Here is an 18,975-nt window from a genome sequence, read left to right on the forward strand (position 1 = left end):
CTCATCTCGAGTACTGTGTCCAGTTCTGGGCTCCCCAGTACAAGAGAGACATGGAGCTACTGGAGAGAGTCCAGCGTAGGGCTACGAAGATGATCCGAGGGCTGGAGCACCTGCCCTACGAGGAACGGCTGCGAGAGCTGGGTCTGTTCAGCCTGGGGAGGAGCAGACCGAGGGGGGATCTGATCAGTGTGTACAAGTACCTGCAGGGAGGGTGTCAGGGGGACGGGGACAAACTCTTTCCAGTTGTCCCTTGTGACAGGACAAGAGGCAACGGGCAGAAATTGAAGCACAGGCAGTTCCGCCTGACCGTGAGGGGGAATTTATTCCCTGCGAGAGTGATGGAACAGGTTGCCCAGAGAGGTGGTGGAGTCTCCTTCTCTGGAGATCTTCAAGGCCTGCCTGGATGCAACCCTGTCTACCATGCTGTAGGTGACCCCGCTGAGCAGGGGGTTGGACTAGATGATCTCCAGAGGTCCCTGCCAACCTTACTGATTCTGTGATTCTATGACTCTTTGGGCAGATGAACCCCAATAGATGAGGGTTTGCCTCTTTGGCTTAAAATTTAGAAAGATCTGTGACACCAAAAAGGGAAAAAAGTCTACGCCTTCTTTCTCCCTGCATTGCAATGTCTCAGAATCCTAGGGCCTTGCAGTAGGGCTAGTTAAAATAGTTAAATGATTTTCTTTTTGTACGTTGGTGCCAAGGGAAACAAAATCATGTCACTCACATGACTACTTTTTGCAAAGCTTTACAAATCTCTGGAAGAAAAATTCAGTGCAAAAATAAAATTGTGTCAGTTTAAAAGAAAATGTTTATTTTTCTTCAGTTTGCAAAAAACCTCAGGGAAAAATCCTTCTTAATTCTTTTTGCTCCAGTGAAAAGTAAGGCAAAAATTAGGAAAAAGCAGGGAAACATTTTTGAATGTGAACAAAACAAAATTGCTTTTTAATCTGCCCAGATTTTGAAAATGGACTTGGAATGAATGTTTCCAATTTCTTGGAAATTTCCCATTAGAGACCTTTGAAGATCAAAAACAAGGAGCTGAAAAAATGCTTTTTTACCCTGAAAACGGAAACAAATCCTAGTTTGACCCACTGTCTTCCCTGCTGTGCAGCGATGTCTCCTGCAGCTTGTCACAGTCAGGAGAGACACAAAGCCTCGTTTGCCCGGTCTGCACACACCGCTGACCTCCCTGAGGCGCCACGTTTCCATCTTTCGCTTCTGAAAAAAATTTGCAAGTCAAGGAAAACTGATGAGGAACTTGGCCTGGGTGCTTAGCTAGCTACTATCTTTCCCAGAGGGTTTATCAGTGTGATCTGGGTAAGATAATGCGTCCCTCTAGGTGCAGGATGTGAGCTGAGTGAAATTTTGTATCTATATTTTTTTTTCCTGGGAAAAACATTGACTTGGGTTACCGGAACCACTTTACAAACTTTCATTGAATAGTTTTAGCAATGGGAGAGAAATTTAAAGACTTTAAAAATATATAAAAATATCTGATAGAAGTTTTAGATGCACAGTGAGACTTTATGTTAAAGTGAGCTTCCATAATATTTTAGTTTTGAAGTTGTTGCAGCATCTTGGAAATGGAGGGTTTTGAGCCATGTTTTTAAACAAAGTTAAAATTTTAAACAATTTTCTTTTTACATTTTGGTCCCTGCATTTTTAAATAAAGTAGATTTAATACTTAAAAACTTTTAAAACTTAAAAAATAATGAACCCCAAACAGATGGTTCAGAATGAATGAGAATTTCCTGAGGACTTCAGATCAATCCTGTTCCAACAAGCAAATCCGTAAGTGGCTCTTTTCGTGCTACTGTTTTGATTTTCTATCCAATGCACCTCAGAAGGGTTTGGACTTTTGTCCCACCTGGCCAGCTAGGCCTTCAGTCATCCTTGAAAGGGAACTGCAGTGCAAGTAGCCCTCAAAAGTTGTCACAGAGATTTGTAGTAAAGAGATAACAATCAGGCTCTCCTATCTGTCTTGAAAAGCTGTCAAGGGTGGTGTAAGATCCTGCTTGCTGGGACATGGGGTAGCAGAATTATCTGTTTGCCAACAATATTGCTGTCAGTGCAGCTCTGCAACGATTCTCTTACATTTCTTTTTGTTACGTCTGTCTTTAGTGTGATCCCTATGTGAAGATTTCAGTGGGAAAGAAATCCATAAATGACCAAGACAATTACATCCCCTGCACGCTGGAGCCCATCTTTGGAAAGTAAGTTTTGATTCAATTGAAGGAATAAGGCCAGCCCAGAGCTTCCTGTTGCCTTAGGGTGGTCTCAGCTCGTGTCTGACTTTGCTGAAGTGAGTCTGGCCTTGGCTTGATCACTGCCCTACCCACCATGGCTTGCATTCATCTTCTCTGTGGGACTTTTGAGCTATGGAGTATGGACTGGATCTGCTCTATGGTCAATGGGGAGTGAGAAAACATCCAGAGGACTGTTTAGATCTGAGGATCTCCCTGTGGAGGCATCTACCAATCCCACTGATGGTAGAGAGAGTCTGGGGCAACTTAGCTCCTCATTTAGGCTCTTCAGTTAAATGTCTGAAAATAGATGTGGCAAATGGAGGTCTGTGGCATGGGACAGCCCCCTGGAAAAGAGCTATCAGTCACCATGATTTTGGCTGTTTGAACTGTTTCTTCACAGTAGGGCCACAGGCTTGGGATAAAACACAAGGGACAAAGTTGTTTTCAAAAAAGGGTATTTATCAGAGCAAGTGGCCAGGCTGCTGAAATGCACCTTACGGAGGAAGGGAGAGTGAAATCTGGTGCTTAGCTTCTGCATGCTGATAGGACTTCATGCTCCCAGAAAAGTTGGGACTGCCCGCGGGCAGCCTGGGTGCAGGAAAGGACCATCTCCTGTGAGTCTGATTGCTGAGGCGGTTCCTCCTTTGCCAGACTGGAGTTCCAGCCAGAGGCTGTCTAGACAGCGTGCTGCACCTCCCACCCAGTCTTTAAAGCAAGACGTAAACCCAAGATCCTGGCTGCTGGCGTCTATTAAAACACTCATTTCATGAGCTTTTCCCTGGGCTGCTGGCTGCCTTCCAGCTTTAGCTAATTACATTCTGCTGACCCCAGTTCCTCTTGTGCTCTTAATTGGTGGCATAATCACTCACTTCCCCTCCTTAAAAGCTGCTGCAAGGTGGGGTGCTGGCTGTGGAAACGGGCATCGCATTTCACCCCAGAGATGCCTGCATTTTAGCAGCAGGTGGAGGGATTCCTAGGTCAGACCTAGGCCATCCTGCTCAACCTATTGTACCACCTTCTACCTGGAGCCTAGAGGAAGTCTCTAACATCCATGAGCACTGGCTCTGTGTGGATTGTAGTGATTTATTTTGGTAAGATCTTTATGCTTTGTCTCTTACTGTCCTTCATTTGAAAAGGAAGAGGTAAGAGGAAAGTTTGTCCTTGCTTTATGTTATTTCAGTGTGAACTGTGGTGTAATGAAGAAGAGGCACCACAGAATGAATTTGCTAGGGATGAGCAGGAGAGGATGAGGAGGCTTTGGGAGTAGGTCTCAGTTTCTGAGAAGCAAAGACCACAATCTTGGCCCAGGCAAGCTGGACTCACACTTTGGAGAAGGGGCTGAGGAGCAAGATTGCCAGCTGCAGCCTACAGACAAGAGCTGTGGCTTTTTAAAATACTCTGGGTTTGTCTGAGCTTGACTGGAAGTCCTGTGGGAGAGAGAGAGGGCAGAGGACTGAGGAGAAAACTAGTGTTAGTGAGATTAGGACCTTCTCATGTGTGCATGTTAAATGACTAACAGAGCTCTGCAAGTTTCTGCAGCTCTCTGTGGACTCGCATCACTTTGATCTGGCCCTTTTCTCCCTAAAAGGGCCATGCTGAGTTGTACTGCATGGATTGGAAAATAGTCTGCATTGCTTTGGGCTTCAAGAGCAGACTGTTTTCCAAAGCTGTCAGTTCTTCCTCTTTCTCTCCTCATTGCAGTGATGATCCCTGACTCCCGTATGCTGGACTTGTTCATTAGATATTTTGAAGATGAGTATCGCTTCCATTTAGCGGATGGAGAAACAGGGCAGGGGCAAAGTTTGCTCAGGAGTGACTCATGAGATCATCAACTAACCCCCGGCAACCCTCACCCTCCAGGGCTTGCTTACTTAGAAGCGTGTCCACCATCTTAGCCATTACAACACAGCAAAGACCGTGCAGTGGTTGTATTGTCCATTGTGGTGCTGGAAGGTTGGGATGTATGTGCACTCTGTCTCCTTGGAGGCACACAGCAAGGCTGGAGGGCCTGAGGGGCCATTGTGAACTTCAGTTTCTTTGATCTGTCTTTGCTCCTGTTGCACAGGATGTTCGAGCTGAGCTGCACTCTGCCCCTGGAGAAGGACTTGAAGATTGTGCTTTATGACTATGACCTCCTGTCAAAGGATGAGAAGATTGGAGAGACTGTCATAGACCTGGAGAACCGGTTCTTGTCAAAATATGGGGCACGCTGTGGCCTTCCCCAAACCTACTGCATGTAGGTACCTCTGATGCCTCAGACAGCAGGTCTAGTAGCTCCTGGGGCTGTGCAGTACAGGGCTGGCCTTGAAAACTGAGCTGATGTCTAAGTCCCGCCCTGGCCATGTGCCTGCTGGATGAGGGTTGTCCCAGGAGAGTTGGTATAGTGCTGTATTTCACAGCAATGATTTGTCTTCAGACACAAATTCACCCTGGAGAAGTCCTGGCCTTTAGACTACTTTTCCTGAGCAATGCCTCTCCTCCAGCAGCTTGGAATGCTTCAGAGAACACAAGTCTCCTGGAGAGATCCTGTTACATCCCTGAGTCCTTCTGGGTATACCACGGTGAAGGCAGACCCTAAATGCAACCAAAGGGTGGTGTGGTGGTCCCATGGGGTTTGATCAGGAGTACCCTACAAACAGGAGTTGAGCTAGGTGTAGGATGTGCCACCCTGTTCGCTGGGCTAGGGCAAGCGGAGCCTTAGAGCTGTTTTGATCTTCCTTGGTCCTTCCTTTGCTCCTCACCAGTTTCTGTCTCTCAAAGTTCAGTCTAGGGGGACTTCCATGTCCAGGAACCACTTTCTGTTCTGGTGTAATGCTGCTGCAGCCCCTTGTTGAGGCTGGGAGATGTTTTACCATGTGTTAAGCTGCTGTTTTCTCTCCTGCTGTGCTTCAGTTCTGGACCCAATCAGTGGCGAGACCAACTCCGGCCATCCCAACTGCTTCACCTCTTCTCCCTGCAACATAAGTACAAGGCTCCCATCTATAAGTCCAACCGGGTCATCTTCCGGGAACAGGAGTATATCCTCTCCGAACTGGGTAATGGAGCTGTTCTGGTGTTGCAAATAGCTTTTCTTTATCCAGAGCAAGAGATGGGGACTGAATGTCGTTAACATACTTAACGAGGGACTTTTTTCCCCAACTGCTTTCTGCCTGAGTAGATCAGCAAGCCAGGAGAGGGAAATGGGCACGTTCCTCCTCCCCTTGTGTAGCTGCCTGGGCGAGTGGGTATGTGAGTTTCCCAAGGCTGGCTCTACACCAAAGGTTGCAGGTTGCAGCTGGATCTGCACCAAACCCTGGGGCTGAATTCAGACCCATAATCCAGGCACTTTAACCACAACCTCACCTTTCTCTTTAGTGATTTCCCTTTGCTGTTTGCAGCAAACCAGAGCCATATACAGACAGATTGGAGGCAACAGTGTCTATCACAGCTAGAGACACTCCAGCCTGATCCTTCCAACTGCTTCTCGGGCTGGCAGAGCAATTGGGTTGTTTGTGCTTTGGCTGCATGTATCTGCGTTTTGGGGATGGAGTCACTAGAGGGAGACAATATCACACACACAGAGCCCATGCACAGTACCCTCATGTTTATGCCTTGGAAGATGAGCTGCACTGTAGCTGCAAATATAAAATTAGTCTATGCCAGCAAGGAGAAAATATTACTTAGTCTTGAGGAAGGCTTTTTCTTGTTTGCACCAGGGAAAAAAAAAAGTAGCTGCAATTCCTCAGGCATCAGCTGGTGCCCTGTCTGACTGGCATCCGTAGAGGCAGAGCTCTGCTTCTTAGAGGAAACTATGCTTTAAAGCATGTAAGAGGTGTTGTGGCCCAGGGAGGAGGTGAAATCCCACTGTCTAGGGCCCAGGAGCAGCAGTTTCACAAATAAAGGACATTATAGTATCATAGAACCGTCGGAGAGGGCTTGGCATGCAGAGGTCTAATTCCCTCTCCCCTGATCTTGGGACTCGAGGCACAAGTTTGTGATACTCCCCTTAAGAGGAGGAGTGGGGAAATAGCTGTTCCTTCCCAGCCTCTCGTTATGAGTCAGGTTTTCACCAAGAGCGGGAGAGGTGTTAAACTGAGCGGGTCTCCCCCCTCTCCCAGCCGCTGCCTTTCACCTTCCTTTGCTTTAATGGCAATCAGTTCAAAAAACAGAACAAAGTCTGATGCTTGACCTCAAGGAGATCTGGAAACCAGCTGTGTTCGCCGAGCAATGTCAGATCTGAACCTGGCGGTATAAAGTGAAGCTATTAAACACGAGAGCATGGGTTTTACAAGCATTGTGCCCAGACCATTATTCCATAACCCCCACATTTGTTGTTTTCTGAGAGAGGCTTTTTCTTTTTCCTGTGCATTCATGCGCACGCACGCACACACACACACACACACACACGTGCGTGCACGCACACCAGGTTTCCACTGCTTGGGAAACAGCCCATATGTATGAAGTTAACCACTTCAAGATATTGCCAAGAAAGGAGCTGGGATATATCACCTGAAAGTTGCAGAGCTATAGTAATATTTATGGAGTGCATTTCATTTCAAAGGTCCTCAAAGGTGCATGGCCTTGAAACAGTGTGGCTGAATGGCATCTCTCAGGTGAAGTCCTTCCACCAGCCAGAGCACCATCAAGGGCAGGGAGGGAGGGAAGGGTTTAGCCAAGGCCAGTTTGGCTATCCTTATCTGGATGTAACAAGGGAACTTGAATGCCAGGGCAGGGAAGGCAAAACCATTAATTATTTATTGGCCTTGTTGAACAAGAGTGAACAATACGCTTTTACCAAGGCAGTAAGGTCAGGCACGGACAGGGTTGAAGAAGCGGAGATGGCTTCAAACAATATCTAGTGCGTGAATTTTTTGCCTGCTTGCAAACTGCACCAGAACAGACCATTTCATCTACTCTCCCTGAAGAGCTTTAAGCACATGTTAGATAGATGTCCACTGGGAATGGCGCAGGCAGCAGAGCAGGAGTGTGGACTAGATGGCTGGTGGGGGCCTTGCTAGCTCCAGCTGCTATAGTTTTAGGGGCCTAACCCCTTTGGAGCACTGGAAGCAGGACTGAAAACTAGACTCTCCTTTCCATGCTCTGGAACTCCAGTGTTGGGTCCTTGCTACGTTTTAGGCTGTGGGGGACTTGTGCAAGCCTACCCACAGGTCCCTGACCTGTGGTGCAGTGCTTTGCCCCAGCACTCTGCTGGAAACATTGCTGTTCAACCAGAGGGTTGGTGATGATGCTGTACCCCAAAACAGAGGCTGTGCTCCTTCTGTTCACTCCTGGGTGAAGTGGCAGCCTGCAAGGTCGCTGAGCTGGGTTGCTCCCTTTGGTCTAGCAAGAGGAGCAGCCCTTGCAGAGTTCCTGAGGTGCGATCCCCCTGGGGTGGTGAGATCTGGCCCTGCCTAGCTGACACCCACAGTATAGAGTAATATTATTCTTTGATCCATCTGTGGCAGAGGATGGCAAACCTGCCAATCCCCACCTGGGACCAGTGGAGGAACGTCTTGCTTTGTACGCACTACGGAGGCAAGGGTTGGTGCCAGAGCATGTGGAGACAAGGCCTCTTTACAGCCCTCTGCAGCCCGAAATTGAACAGGTGAGTGAGAAGACATGTGCAGGACAAGACCAACAGCAGCATCTCCGCGTTGATCTAGTACAACCAAGTCGGATGTTTTTTGTGACCTAGGAGCATCTTTTCAAGGGTAGTGTTTCACAGCAAGAGTCATTTCTCAGAGATGATCTAACAGCGCCCAGAGAGGTTTCTGTAGCTGGCTGACTGGCTGTGAACCCATCCTGAGGATAGCTATCCTGGGACAAGGGCTTTTCCTGGGGAGCAGAGTCAGCTTATGAGACAGAGCAGAGCTCTTGCTCTCAGAAACGGGCTAGAGCTCAGCTCTGTGGCTGACTTTCTCTGGGTGCTTGGGGAGGTCAGCTCCAGACCTTGTAAGTTTTCATTTTCATCAACATTTGCTCACAAAAAATGTCCGTTTCATGGAAAAGCCATTTTTGGTGTAGAATTCCTTATTAGCTATAATGAAAATAATACTGCAGACTTCTCTGACAGTGCAGTTCAGCAGAGCAGCATGGTTTCTGCAGCATGAACCAGTCCTTGGAGGTATAAAGTGTTAGTAATGTTGCAGACTGGATGTTGTTAAGCCAGATGAAGTCTAAATGGGCTTTCATCCAAAACCCAGCAACAAATAGATATCTGTATTCAGCCTAACTCCTTTTCTTTGATCAACACATATCTATATTTTATGTTTTGGGATCAAAAAATACTGATTCCCAGAGAACAAAGCAATTAATTATCATGTCTTACGTGTTCTACTTGCATTGCAAAGGGAGTTTCAGGAGACTGGCTCTGCAGCTGGTGTAAATGTGCACAGCCACTGCTCTACCATTTCAGCAGTTAGCCTTTTGTGCCTCATTTTTAACCAGAGGGAGGAGGGAATTGCAAGTAGAAGTAAGTGCTCTGGCAACCACTGTAGTGTCTTTTCCTGTTAATTTACCTGATGAAAATCGTAGATGCAGGAGGTGGCTGCTATCAGTGGAGCGGTGTGTCTGTGCTGTTCTTAAGGGTGCATCTATCATGGTCTTGTTAGATGGACCATGCGGACTAGACAGAGAGTGTCCCTTGTATCACGTGGTCGTATGTGGGAAGAGCACCCAGGGTCTGCCCTGCTCCATTGCTTTTAGTCAAGAGCGGCATTCGATGTCCATGGGGATGGTGCTGGGTAGCTGGGGTTGGTTGACTCAATACATGTTGCGTTCAGTGAGGTTCCCAAACGCACAGGTCTGACCCACTGCAAAGCCACAAGCAGGCTGGCTGTGTTGGGCTGTTTGTGCTGAGCTAAAAGCTCAGTTGGGCTTTTAAAGTTTTCTGCTGAAACAGAAGATTTTCTTGCCAAAAAACAAATTAACCCTAAACCCCTCTGTGATGGTCTGATTGTCAAAGTTTTTTTTTTCTTTTTTTCTTTTTAACTTTATCCCCCTGACACTGTGCAATAAAATATTTTATTGGCACCCATTGGTGTTTAACAGTTAAAGGGACCACCTAAAAACAACCCGCTAAAATTTCGGCTGCATCTCTGCTGCTTCCTGCTTGGCAAGTTTATGTGAAAGTGGAATTAGATTCTCTTCTCCTCTTCCTATCTTCCACTATTATTTTCAGAAATTCATAAACCAGTTGTCCAGCTCGTGATGGCCAGTGGGACAGTATGGAGGATAAGCAAGCTACTCCTTCACAGCTGCTTCTCCAGAACCTCCCCTGGACCTAGCCTTCACACTGGCCTGAACAGAGCTACTCAGCTGCAGAGAGTAAAGCCAGAATGCATGTTCACCTTATCCAGATATCCTCATATCTCACAGGCCATTAACATCCACCCAGCTATCTTTAAAATAATCCTACTAACCTTTATATGTGGTTAAAGCATCTTCCAGAAAGCAGCCAGTCTGTTCTTGGTGGTGTCAACTAATGGCAAATACCCCACTTCTCTTCATCCTCTTTTCCAGCAGTTAATTGCCCCCATGGTTAACACTGGTGCTTTATCTCTGGTTTGAGTATTTCTGGCTTCAGGCTGCAGTCACTGATAATTAATTAAAATTTTCCATTAAAACCCTTAGTTTTCAACTAAGGAACCCTCGATATTTTCAGCGATTTCTGTTCCCTCTACTAAATCTTACTAAGGAAGCGAAGGTAACCCAGTTATGAGGATCACCTGACATCATGTCTTTCTTTCCATGCAGGGGAAGCTGCAGATGTGGGTGGATCTATTTCCAAAATCTTTGGGTCAGCCTGGCCCCCCTTTCAACATCACGCCCCGCAAAGCCAAGAGGTGATTTTTTGTTTGTGTGTGTTTGAATTTCTTACTCGGTGCAGTACTGGCTCCATGCACCTTCTGTTTGTATGGGCAAAAAAGAGAGCTTGGAAATGTCAGATGGGGAAGGATTCACCTGCCCAGCTGAGAAATGCTTGGATGGGAAGGGTAACTCACACCTTAGCACCATCAGCCAACAGGGCTTGCCTGGAGAGGCAAGGCAGTGGAATGACCTACAGCTTTGATGTCTTCTTTAACATGTAATCCCATGTGCTGGGTGTATCCACTAAGCTGAGATAGGCCACAGGACAGTTTCACAGGTTGGAAATGGATAGATTTGCAAGGTCTGGCATTGCAAAATGTTGTTTTAGTTGTGGGGGCTACTGAATTTAAGGTTTGAAGGCAGGTTGCCCTTAATGCAAACTGTTATCTGTGGTTTGACTTTCTGTGTTACTGAATGAATAGCATGACCAGGCCATTCTGGTGGGCTCTAGACCAAGATTTCCTGGATAATCCTCACATTTCTTGAAATCACCCAGTGTAAAGCAAGTCTCAAGCATCTCCAGAGTCTAGACAAGTGCACAGGGCCACCTCTTTCATCAGAGCCTTGCTGTGCCTCTCACATCCCTCTTATCTGGTATGGTTCAGGTTTTTTTTGCGTTGCATCATCTGGAACACCAAGGACGTGATCCTCGATGACCTCAGCATCACCGGGGAGAAGATGAGTGACATTTATGTGAAGGGGTAAGCTATCCTGCTTCTGCCTCCATGTGATACCATTGTCCCGGGGTGCAAAGGCAGCAGTGAAGGATTTAACAGAGCCCCCACGTTAACACTGCTTGTGATATACATGAACCTCCCACAGGGATGAAGGGTCATTCGCAGCTTTCCAGCTACAGTTCCATCTTTTTGGGAGATACATCTCTGCAGGGCTTATAATCAGGTTACATTGCCAAGGCTTTCTTTGCATCTCTAACAGTTAGATGCTTACATTACAATTTATATACATCAAGAGAGGTACGTTGTGGGAAAACAACCTAGCCATTTGAGAGAGGGACACACATTCTGCATTTCCACCTCCTGGCCCTTTCCCAGTTCCTCTCCTGGGATGGCTATGTGCTTGTTCTGTATACATAGGTTAGCTTGTTTGCATAGCTGCCTTTTTTTGGAATTCCCTTTTTTCCCTGGAAACTCAAAAAAATGTGGCAAACAGCAGTAACTGCTCTGGCACATTCCCTTCTCTGCCTGACTCCATTTATGTTTTATCTCGTATAAAATGCTCCGATCTCAGCCAAGGGACTTACTTATTTTGTATGTTCTTTGGATTTATGGACAGGAAAATGTAGGATTTTGAAACAGACTGTAAATCCCTTTTTTACAATCCCAATTTTCCTCCTGTAAATCCAGAATGCACACTGCTTACCTGGTATTCGCATCAAGTGCATTGTTATCAGCTCCAGCTAAGCTGCTCTATGTACTTTGGGGCTCTGAAATAGTAGCACTTGCAGGGTGTTACTGGGAAGGAGAGAGCATCCAGCACTTGATGATACCCCTTGCCTGGCTTTTGTCATTCTCAGTGACCAAACAGATCTCAAGGCACTGTAAATGAGTTAAAAATCTTGCTCAGCTCCCTCATCTTTCGGGGAGGGGGGGCGGGGAAGAAACCCTACATCATCAGTATTTCTGGATAAGGCCTAAATAACCCTATGTCCCACAAGGAGAGGAGGCAACAGTCCTTCCCCTGCAGACAGAGACTTGGCCTGGGACATGTGGAGAAAGTGGCCTTCATTACTGTGATGTGCAGCTTTGGTGGGGACCATTACTTCCACCCATTGCTGCCTCCCGAGGAGGTCCTGGAGCCTACCTTAAGTATATAAGGTGGATGGATAAGAAACTCTCACGTGGTGCTTCCCTTCAGAAGATCTCAAAGCACTTCTCTGAGGAGGCTATTGCCTTGTCATTGTCCATTTTACAGCAAAACTACCCATTAGGCAGTGCTAGGGCTGGAATCTCAGTCTCTTGGACATTATCTTCTAAATAATATGTAACATTATTGCCAAGTTAGTTAGGCAGGTAAATGAAATAGGTGCCTTTTCATCATGCCTGGGACAGAACTTAGTTGCCTTTTATTTCATTTATTATTTATTGATAGTCTTACAGTAGCATAAACATTTCTTAGCTAAGTTTAGGTCCTGATTGTGCTAGGCTCAGGATGCAAAGAGAATTTCCCCTCCTAAGGATCCTATATTCCGCTATATTTCCCCTATATCCATTGTGATATAGGTAGATAAAAGCATGATAGTGTAGGGAAATCATTAAGAATTGAAGATGTTTTTGGGGTGAATAGCCCTGTCTGTCTGGTTTACGGTGTCAATATCACAGATAAAGGATATTTTTATATTGTTTTCAAAGACAAATTCCTACTAAAAAGTTTCACTAAACACTGTGCTACACTAAACATTGTTTCCTTGGGCGATGGGTTTTCCTAGGTCCTCACATGTCCTAGGTTTCAAGACATAGCTAGGCAAAAACTGGAGGTTTCTTGAGTCCCCGTCCAACAATCCAGCACTATGATGATTTACACTATACTCTCTGGCATCGTTAAACCTCTTAGGCTCTTGCATATATTGTGGAGTTCCTGAATGAAAGGGTGCCCTTGGCCCTCGGTGGCCTTGGCCCTATACACGTGCTGAGCTCAGCAGGAGGTGTGCATGTTTGAGAATACAGCTGCCTCTGTAAACAGGCACAAATGTGGGTCTGAGAACCTAATTTTGCCCTTGGATATTGCAGATACCCTAAGCTGCATGGATTCAAAAAAATAATAAAAAAAAGCATTATCTACAGGTATTCTCTGACCTGCAAATTATCAGAAGCTGGGAAGATGCATCTACTCCCTTCTTACGGTCATATGATATCTGCATTTGTTCCCTGCCAGAGGAAGGTCATGGGGCAAGATGGGCCTTTGATTCAGCACAGCCATGGCTACATTAAGTTTTTAATTCCAGGTCATGGTGATTTGAATGCTTTTGATTTCTGGCATCTCTTTCCTGCAGTGAAGAGGATGCAGCAAGTTCTGCAAGCCAAAGAATGGTGCCAACGTGTCCAAATCAAACTGTTTATTTGTCTTTTTGTTTGTCTACAAGGAGAGGGCGCTCACACTGCATCTTCCAAGGTTCCTTGCCAAACTTTTAAAGACAGGAATAAACACACAGGCTTGCCATTTGCATCCAATCAGATCAAATCAAATAATCCAGCCACAATTTAAGTATTAGTGTAACCTCATCACACAATTCCCAGTGCCACCGAGCCCTCGCTGTCCATGTAGCACATGTGCATATGATCTGTATTGTAGGATGAACTTGAGTAGACCTCCCTTCCCTGTCTCCCCCAGATACTAGGGTCTGGTCATGTGATTCTCTGAGGCACTGGAGAAAAGGGAACCATTTGTATAGCTGGGCAAAAAACCATATTTTTAATTTAAGTAGAAAACAATCAAACAAGATAATTGTTTTAATTAGAAATTCCCTCTGAATCTTTTGGCTTCCCTCCAGAAGGACTGTAAATACACAAATGGATATGTTTTATTGTTTTGTTTTGTTCTGTTGATTGCTGAAGACTGAAAAATCTTGGACAGGGAGAGAGGGCAGAATGAAAACCCAACACTTACAAAACTCACAACTGGGAAAAATAGTTGTTATGGAAAATTTTCCGTTTGCCCTGGAATTGTTGTGTGGACTGACCACAGCAAGCTTTCTTAGTCCAGGACAGGAACTGTGCTGCAAAGGCCAACCTCTAACAGAGAACAGCTGGGGTCACTCTAGCCAAGGTAGGGTCAGCTTACTCTAGGAGTTTCATGGGGAAAAATTTCTTGGTCATTTAGGACTTTCCACTTGCATAGACTTTTAGAACTCAACAGAGAATATAGGGGAAAAAGAGTTCTACCATTCCTCAGCATGGTTGCCTCCATCATGAGGTCTGATTTTAGGGGCTATCCATGAGGTTTGTTCTCTAGAAGGGGGAAGGACCTCTCCTGAAAGCAGCTGACCTGTTCTTATGAATGGGTAAGTGACAACTTTGAGCCAGAGCATAGAGCTATGCTGAGTCTTTAATATATCCACAAAGCTTAGGTTAAAGGTGAGAGAGGTGAAGAAATTCAAGCAGTAGTTCATCTCTCAATCCTGCAGGACTGTCATATCTTCCCTCAAGTCTCCTATGGGTTCCAGGTTACCCTTGCAGATAGCAGCCCAAGGCATCTATCATGGGGGTGAGAGATACTTTATTACCTGTTTGTGGCCTCTGTGAAGTTGGGTGAACTGCTCCAAAATCCTTGATTTGTTTCTAGTCCTTCATGCAATATATTTACATTTGCCAGCTGGCTGATTGGCCACGAGGAGAACAAGCAGAAGACAGATGTGCACTACAGGTCTATGGGAGGAGAAGGCAACTTCAACTGGAGATTTGTCTTTCCCTTTGACTATCTCCCTGCCGAGCAAGTGTGCTACATCGCAAAAAAGGTGAGTGTCCCTGGATGGACATTTCTAACGTCTGCCTTCTCATAGTAACTCCAGGATAAAATATGCTGCTTGTTCTAAGATCTGCAGAATTGCAGCATGGTGAAGCTATACAGGGATCAGTCTTACCTTTAAGCTATTTGAAATGGAAAGTGGTAAACAAATGGGGAAATTGGTTTATTTAAAGAGTCTGGAGAGACTGACCCTCCAGGAAAGGCACTTCAGAACTGTGGGCAGCAGAGATGCAGATGCAGCAGTGTCAAAGTGTTCTCCTGATTGCATGAGACTTCCAAGGTACCTAGTTAACAACAAGAGACAGTATTTCCTCTGTAGACTGATGGAGATGGATAGGTGTGTACCTCTGATCTGGAGCATGGCATATTGGGCATCAAGCTATGGGTTAACTGAATGGATGGGCTGAAGAGGGGTGGCAAGAGGGAACTGCTCCAAGTATCCAAAGAGATAAGCAGCAGAGACATGTAGGGGAACAGGGATTGTAATGTACCATTGATGCAGAGATGGGAATATGTTTGGGATTCAGGAGGAAGATGTCCTTGGACTAATAAGAGATCCGGTTATTGAGATGAGGGATTGAAAACTGGATGTGATTTTGGTCTCATCATTTCCAATGTCTACAGCTGGCTCTTCTGTTCTTCCTTAGTCAAGTCAGTACAATGTGATGTCCAAGTGTGGACTGGGATCTGCATGGAGAGAAGGAAATAGAGGGAGGGAGGTGGGATGGATACATGGAATAACACTAAGGAAACTTGGGCTGCCTTTCAAGGAACATTTTATGGGAGGGTTGTTCACTTGGTTTTACGTTTCCTGCTCAAATCACCTGGAAATTAGCAGCACTGTTGTCAGGTTTGTGTATCTGTATGGAGAACAGGGACAATCTTGGCTTTGAAGACTAGGTCTTGCTTTGTGGCACCCCCAAAAGCTCAAATTCCTTCACCCACCCCAGCCCTGAGTCTTTGTTCCCATTCCCTGCCTTGTCTGCAGAAGCTTGGTCTCTGCTTGCGTTTGAATCTGGGGTGCCCAAAGACAGCCCGCTGCAGTGGGACTAGCAGCTTCCACGAAGCTCGCCTGAGACCAGCCCCCCACCCCCAGTTCGTTTTGTGGGGGCCAGTAAGATCCCAGCACGACCTGAGTTAGAACAACCACTTTGGCAAGGAAGATGCTGAACTAATTCCCGGTCCCTTGAGCCAGACGATCCCCGCAAAGGGGCCCAGCTTCAAAATGAATCGCCGGATAGTAAAATTGATTGACAGAATCATAGCTGTACCCATTTCACGCTTCATGTTAAACAAATCAAAAGTACAGTGTGTACTACATTCAATTATCCCCCTTTGAAAAAGCAAAGACCCCCCTATAAACCGTTTAAGAAAATACATCCCACTGTGCTGATATTGATTCTCCTCCGACCACATGTCTGCCAACACTGTATCAGAAAATAAACAGCTTGTAAAACCTCTCTGTAAAGGAAAAAATAATGAATGAAAAGCCATGCTTTGTATTTGTGGGACACATTCCGCTCTGGCAATTTTTGATCTCACCATGTGCTGTTTGAACTCCAGGTTCATTACTGCTGCTGTAAAAGCCCATGTACCGAACTTTAAACACAGGCGATGGAAAGTGGAATTTAAATCAAAACGGTCAGATGGCAAATTCTGAGCTGCTAAAAGCCACCTGCACCCAGCCTCACTGATGTTGGCCTGTGGAGAGACTAGTGCCAGGAGGAAAGCAGCTTTCATTTTATTCCCCTTTCTTTGCTCCGCTGGCCTTGGGATGCCCAGGTATAGCCAGGACAACTCAGTCCTTGCCTCAACACTGGGAGTTTTGGAGATCTCAACTCCAAAGCGTCAGAGCTGTGGGATCACGTGGGGTTTCAAGGCTTTCACCTTCCCATCTCCTCACTGTGCCTGATGGGAAAGCAGGAGCCTGTAAAACCTGGAAACATATGTTCAACATATAGATTGGAAGTGTGAGTACTTCTGCCTTTCTGAAGGTTTTAATCGTCTCTGGATATTTTCCCTCCAGAAAATATCCCTCCAGATCTTCTCTTGCTGCAAGAAACTTATAAAGATTTTGCTTCTCATTCTAAAATAGGAATTTCTCCCATTGTGAATTTCAAAAAAAAAAAAAAAAAAAAAAAAAAAAAAAATCCCTACAAAGAAGGGATCTCACCATTAGAACAGCTTTTTCAAAACATATAGATGCGTATTTCTTTATATGTCCTCTCTTGCATTTATTCCAAATTTCCTTCTTTTGTTTCCCCTTATTTTTGTGCAGTCTTTGTCTAGCAGCAGCCTCTCAAAACCCTAATTATGGGTTCCTTTGGTGAAGTACTGCTGACTGGAGTGACGCAGGATTAGCACATGAACCTTTGGGCAAGTCAGGCCATGATGTTGCAGTGACCCAAGTCGGGATGCCTGCAGCTCACTGACCCGCCATGGGGGTATTTTCTTAGAATGCAGATCATGAAGTTGTTCTCGTGAAAGGGTCGATACGCAATGCGTGTTGAAGTACCATTGCTTAGCAGGGGGAACTGAGGTAGGAAGGTAGATTGAGCATCCCTGACACGTTTGCATGAAGTAGCGTGTTGACTTACTTAATGACAGAATGGGCAACCCCACATCCCAGATTAAGTAGTATGTTCTGCTGCCAGCTAGCAGGGAAAAGAGCCAATGTCTAACAAGTTTGAACTTTAGATCCTCAGGTCTAAGTCTGGCATGTCTTGATTTTGCAAACAGTTTTATCAGATGGTCATGGTACAACCAAACTCTATTGAGGGCAATGCTGAGATAAACTGTATGTGGATAAGGTTTCACTGGGCACCCAGTCAGAGCAACATTCAGCTCCTGAGTCACAGAGGCGCCGTGGAGGTGGAAAATGCATGAAATCGATTTTGAAATACTCAGCTTCAAGTGCCAATTACAGCAGTAGTTGAATATAGCAGCCAGATCTGAATTCTAGATGTCCTCTAGTGCAGAAACGGCTCAGCGCTACATGTCTAAGCAAACATTATCTGCATAAGTAGACATTCAAAATAGGCTTTCAAGAGCACCTCAGTATGCAAGTTAATAAATATTGGCGTTTGTGTGGACCTAGAAGTAAACCTTTAGGTCAGGGTATCCAAGAGCTGGTTGGACTGTTTGTATACAATTGGAAAGAAGTTACTTAAAAGCAATTCTAGGAGATGAACGTACTGAATATGGGAACATGGTTGACAGTTCCAAATCTATGTCATAACATGTCACTGGCAGAAGCCAAACAAAGGAACATAGCTGTTGTCTTCATACGTGTTCTGCTACTAGTCTTTGGAGTTAGCTGTGAACAAGAAATTAAGTGTTGGTGCCAGAACACATAATGGGTTGTTTTGCGCAGATAAAGAGATTTATTCGAAGAGGAAACTTTCCAATATTTTGTAACAAACTGCAAGCAATGGTGGTATTTATTCAGTGGGAAGGCTTTTGGGCAGTTCCGTTGAGATGCTTTTTTCATGGAACAATTGCATTCACCAGCTTTCTTCCACTTTGTGCATGCAACTAAGGGGGCCCATCCGAGTTTTAAATAGACTTACTGCAATCTAACCAGGTGCAAACACAAACTGAGTTTGAGTTGGAGCTCTTTGGACAGATAACAGATAAAAATCCCATATTTTCAACTTGATCATACAAAATGTAGGTTGGTTTATATGTCTCACTAGATAGCCAATTTCTACTGGCTGTCAGATGACCTGGGGCATCTGGATAAGCAGGTCCTGCATGGCACTGCCACATCAGGATGAATTCTTCATCCAAGAAAAGCAGGTACACTGGCTGGAGCAGTGGGATGGACGCATGGACATCTTTAGCTGAGGCACTGCTGAAGTGAGTGTGAGTTTCCTTTGTGTGAAGCTAACGAGGAAGGAGATACGTGAGGCTGCTTTCTGGCAGGGTCTGTGCAGGCGCTCCAGTTTGCCTCGTAGAAATTCCTGCTGGGCTTCAGGGCGCTTCTAACAGCAGAACTGGGAGACCAGCATGAATCAGAGAAGGACAAAGCTCATTGGGAGGAAAGATGTCAAGCATGATGCACCAAACTGCCTGGGGAGGGAGAGGGCTTTCAGCTGAGGTGATTCTGCAGAATTCAGGAGAGAAATCCTGAGTTATTTAAGTTGAATGTGTTGTGCTGCTTGGGACGGGGGAAAAGACCAGTAAAATTCTATGAGGCCAAGTCCAGGACAACCTCTTCTTCCAAGTTCAGCTATTTCTTTAGCCAGCAGCAGCTGCTGAAGTCAGCAGTATGTACAGACAGGTGTTTCGGGTATGGGAAAACCTGCTTGCTTGCAACCTTCTCAGTGTTAGTTAGATCACACTACGGAAAATAGCAAAGGTGGTAGTACTGAATAGACATAATTTGTTTCTTCAG

The 18,975-nt window shown here is 45.5% G+C and overlaps 1 protein-coding gene across 10 annotated transcripts in view; it reads left to right on the forward strand.

Annotated features, from left to right (window-relative positions):
- DYSF (dysferlin) overlaps positions 1 to 18,975 on the forward strand; it is a 117,022-nt gene that overhangs the window by 78,930 nt on the left and 19,117 nt on the right. For all 10 annotated transcript variants that reach the window (XM_062574894.1, XM_062574900.1, XM_062574896.1 and 7 more), the window contains 7 exons: positions 2,125 to 2,216; positions 4,315 to 4,485; positions 5,142 to 5,284; positions 7,694 to 7,833; positions 9,984 to 10,072; positions 10,703 to 10,798; positions 14,427 to 14,568. In XM_062574894.1, the coding sequence (XP_062430878.1) occupies positions 2,125 to 2,216; positions 4,315 to 4,485; positions 5,142 to 5,284; positions 7,694 to 7,833; positions 9,984 to 10,072; positions 10,703 to 10,798; positions 14,427 to 14,568 (873 nt within the window). The remainder of the gene's footprint in view (positions 1 to 2,124; positions 2,217 to 4,314; positions 4,486 to 5,141; positions 5,285 to 7,693; positions 7,834 to 9,983; positions 10,073 to 10,702; positions 10,799 to 14,426; positions 14,569 to 18,975) is intronic.

The sequence above is a fragment of the Rhea pennata genome, chromosome 4, assembly GCF_028389875.1.
Source record: "Rhea pennata isolate bPtePen1 chromosome 4, bPtePen1.pri, whole genome shotgun sequence".
Lineage (NCBI taxonomy): Eukaryota > Metazoa > Chordata > Aves > Rheiformes > Rheidae > Rhea > Rhea pennata.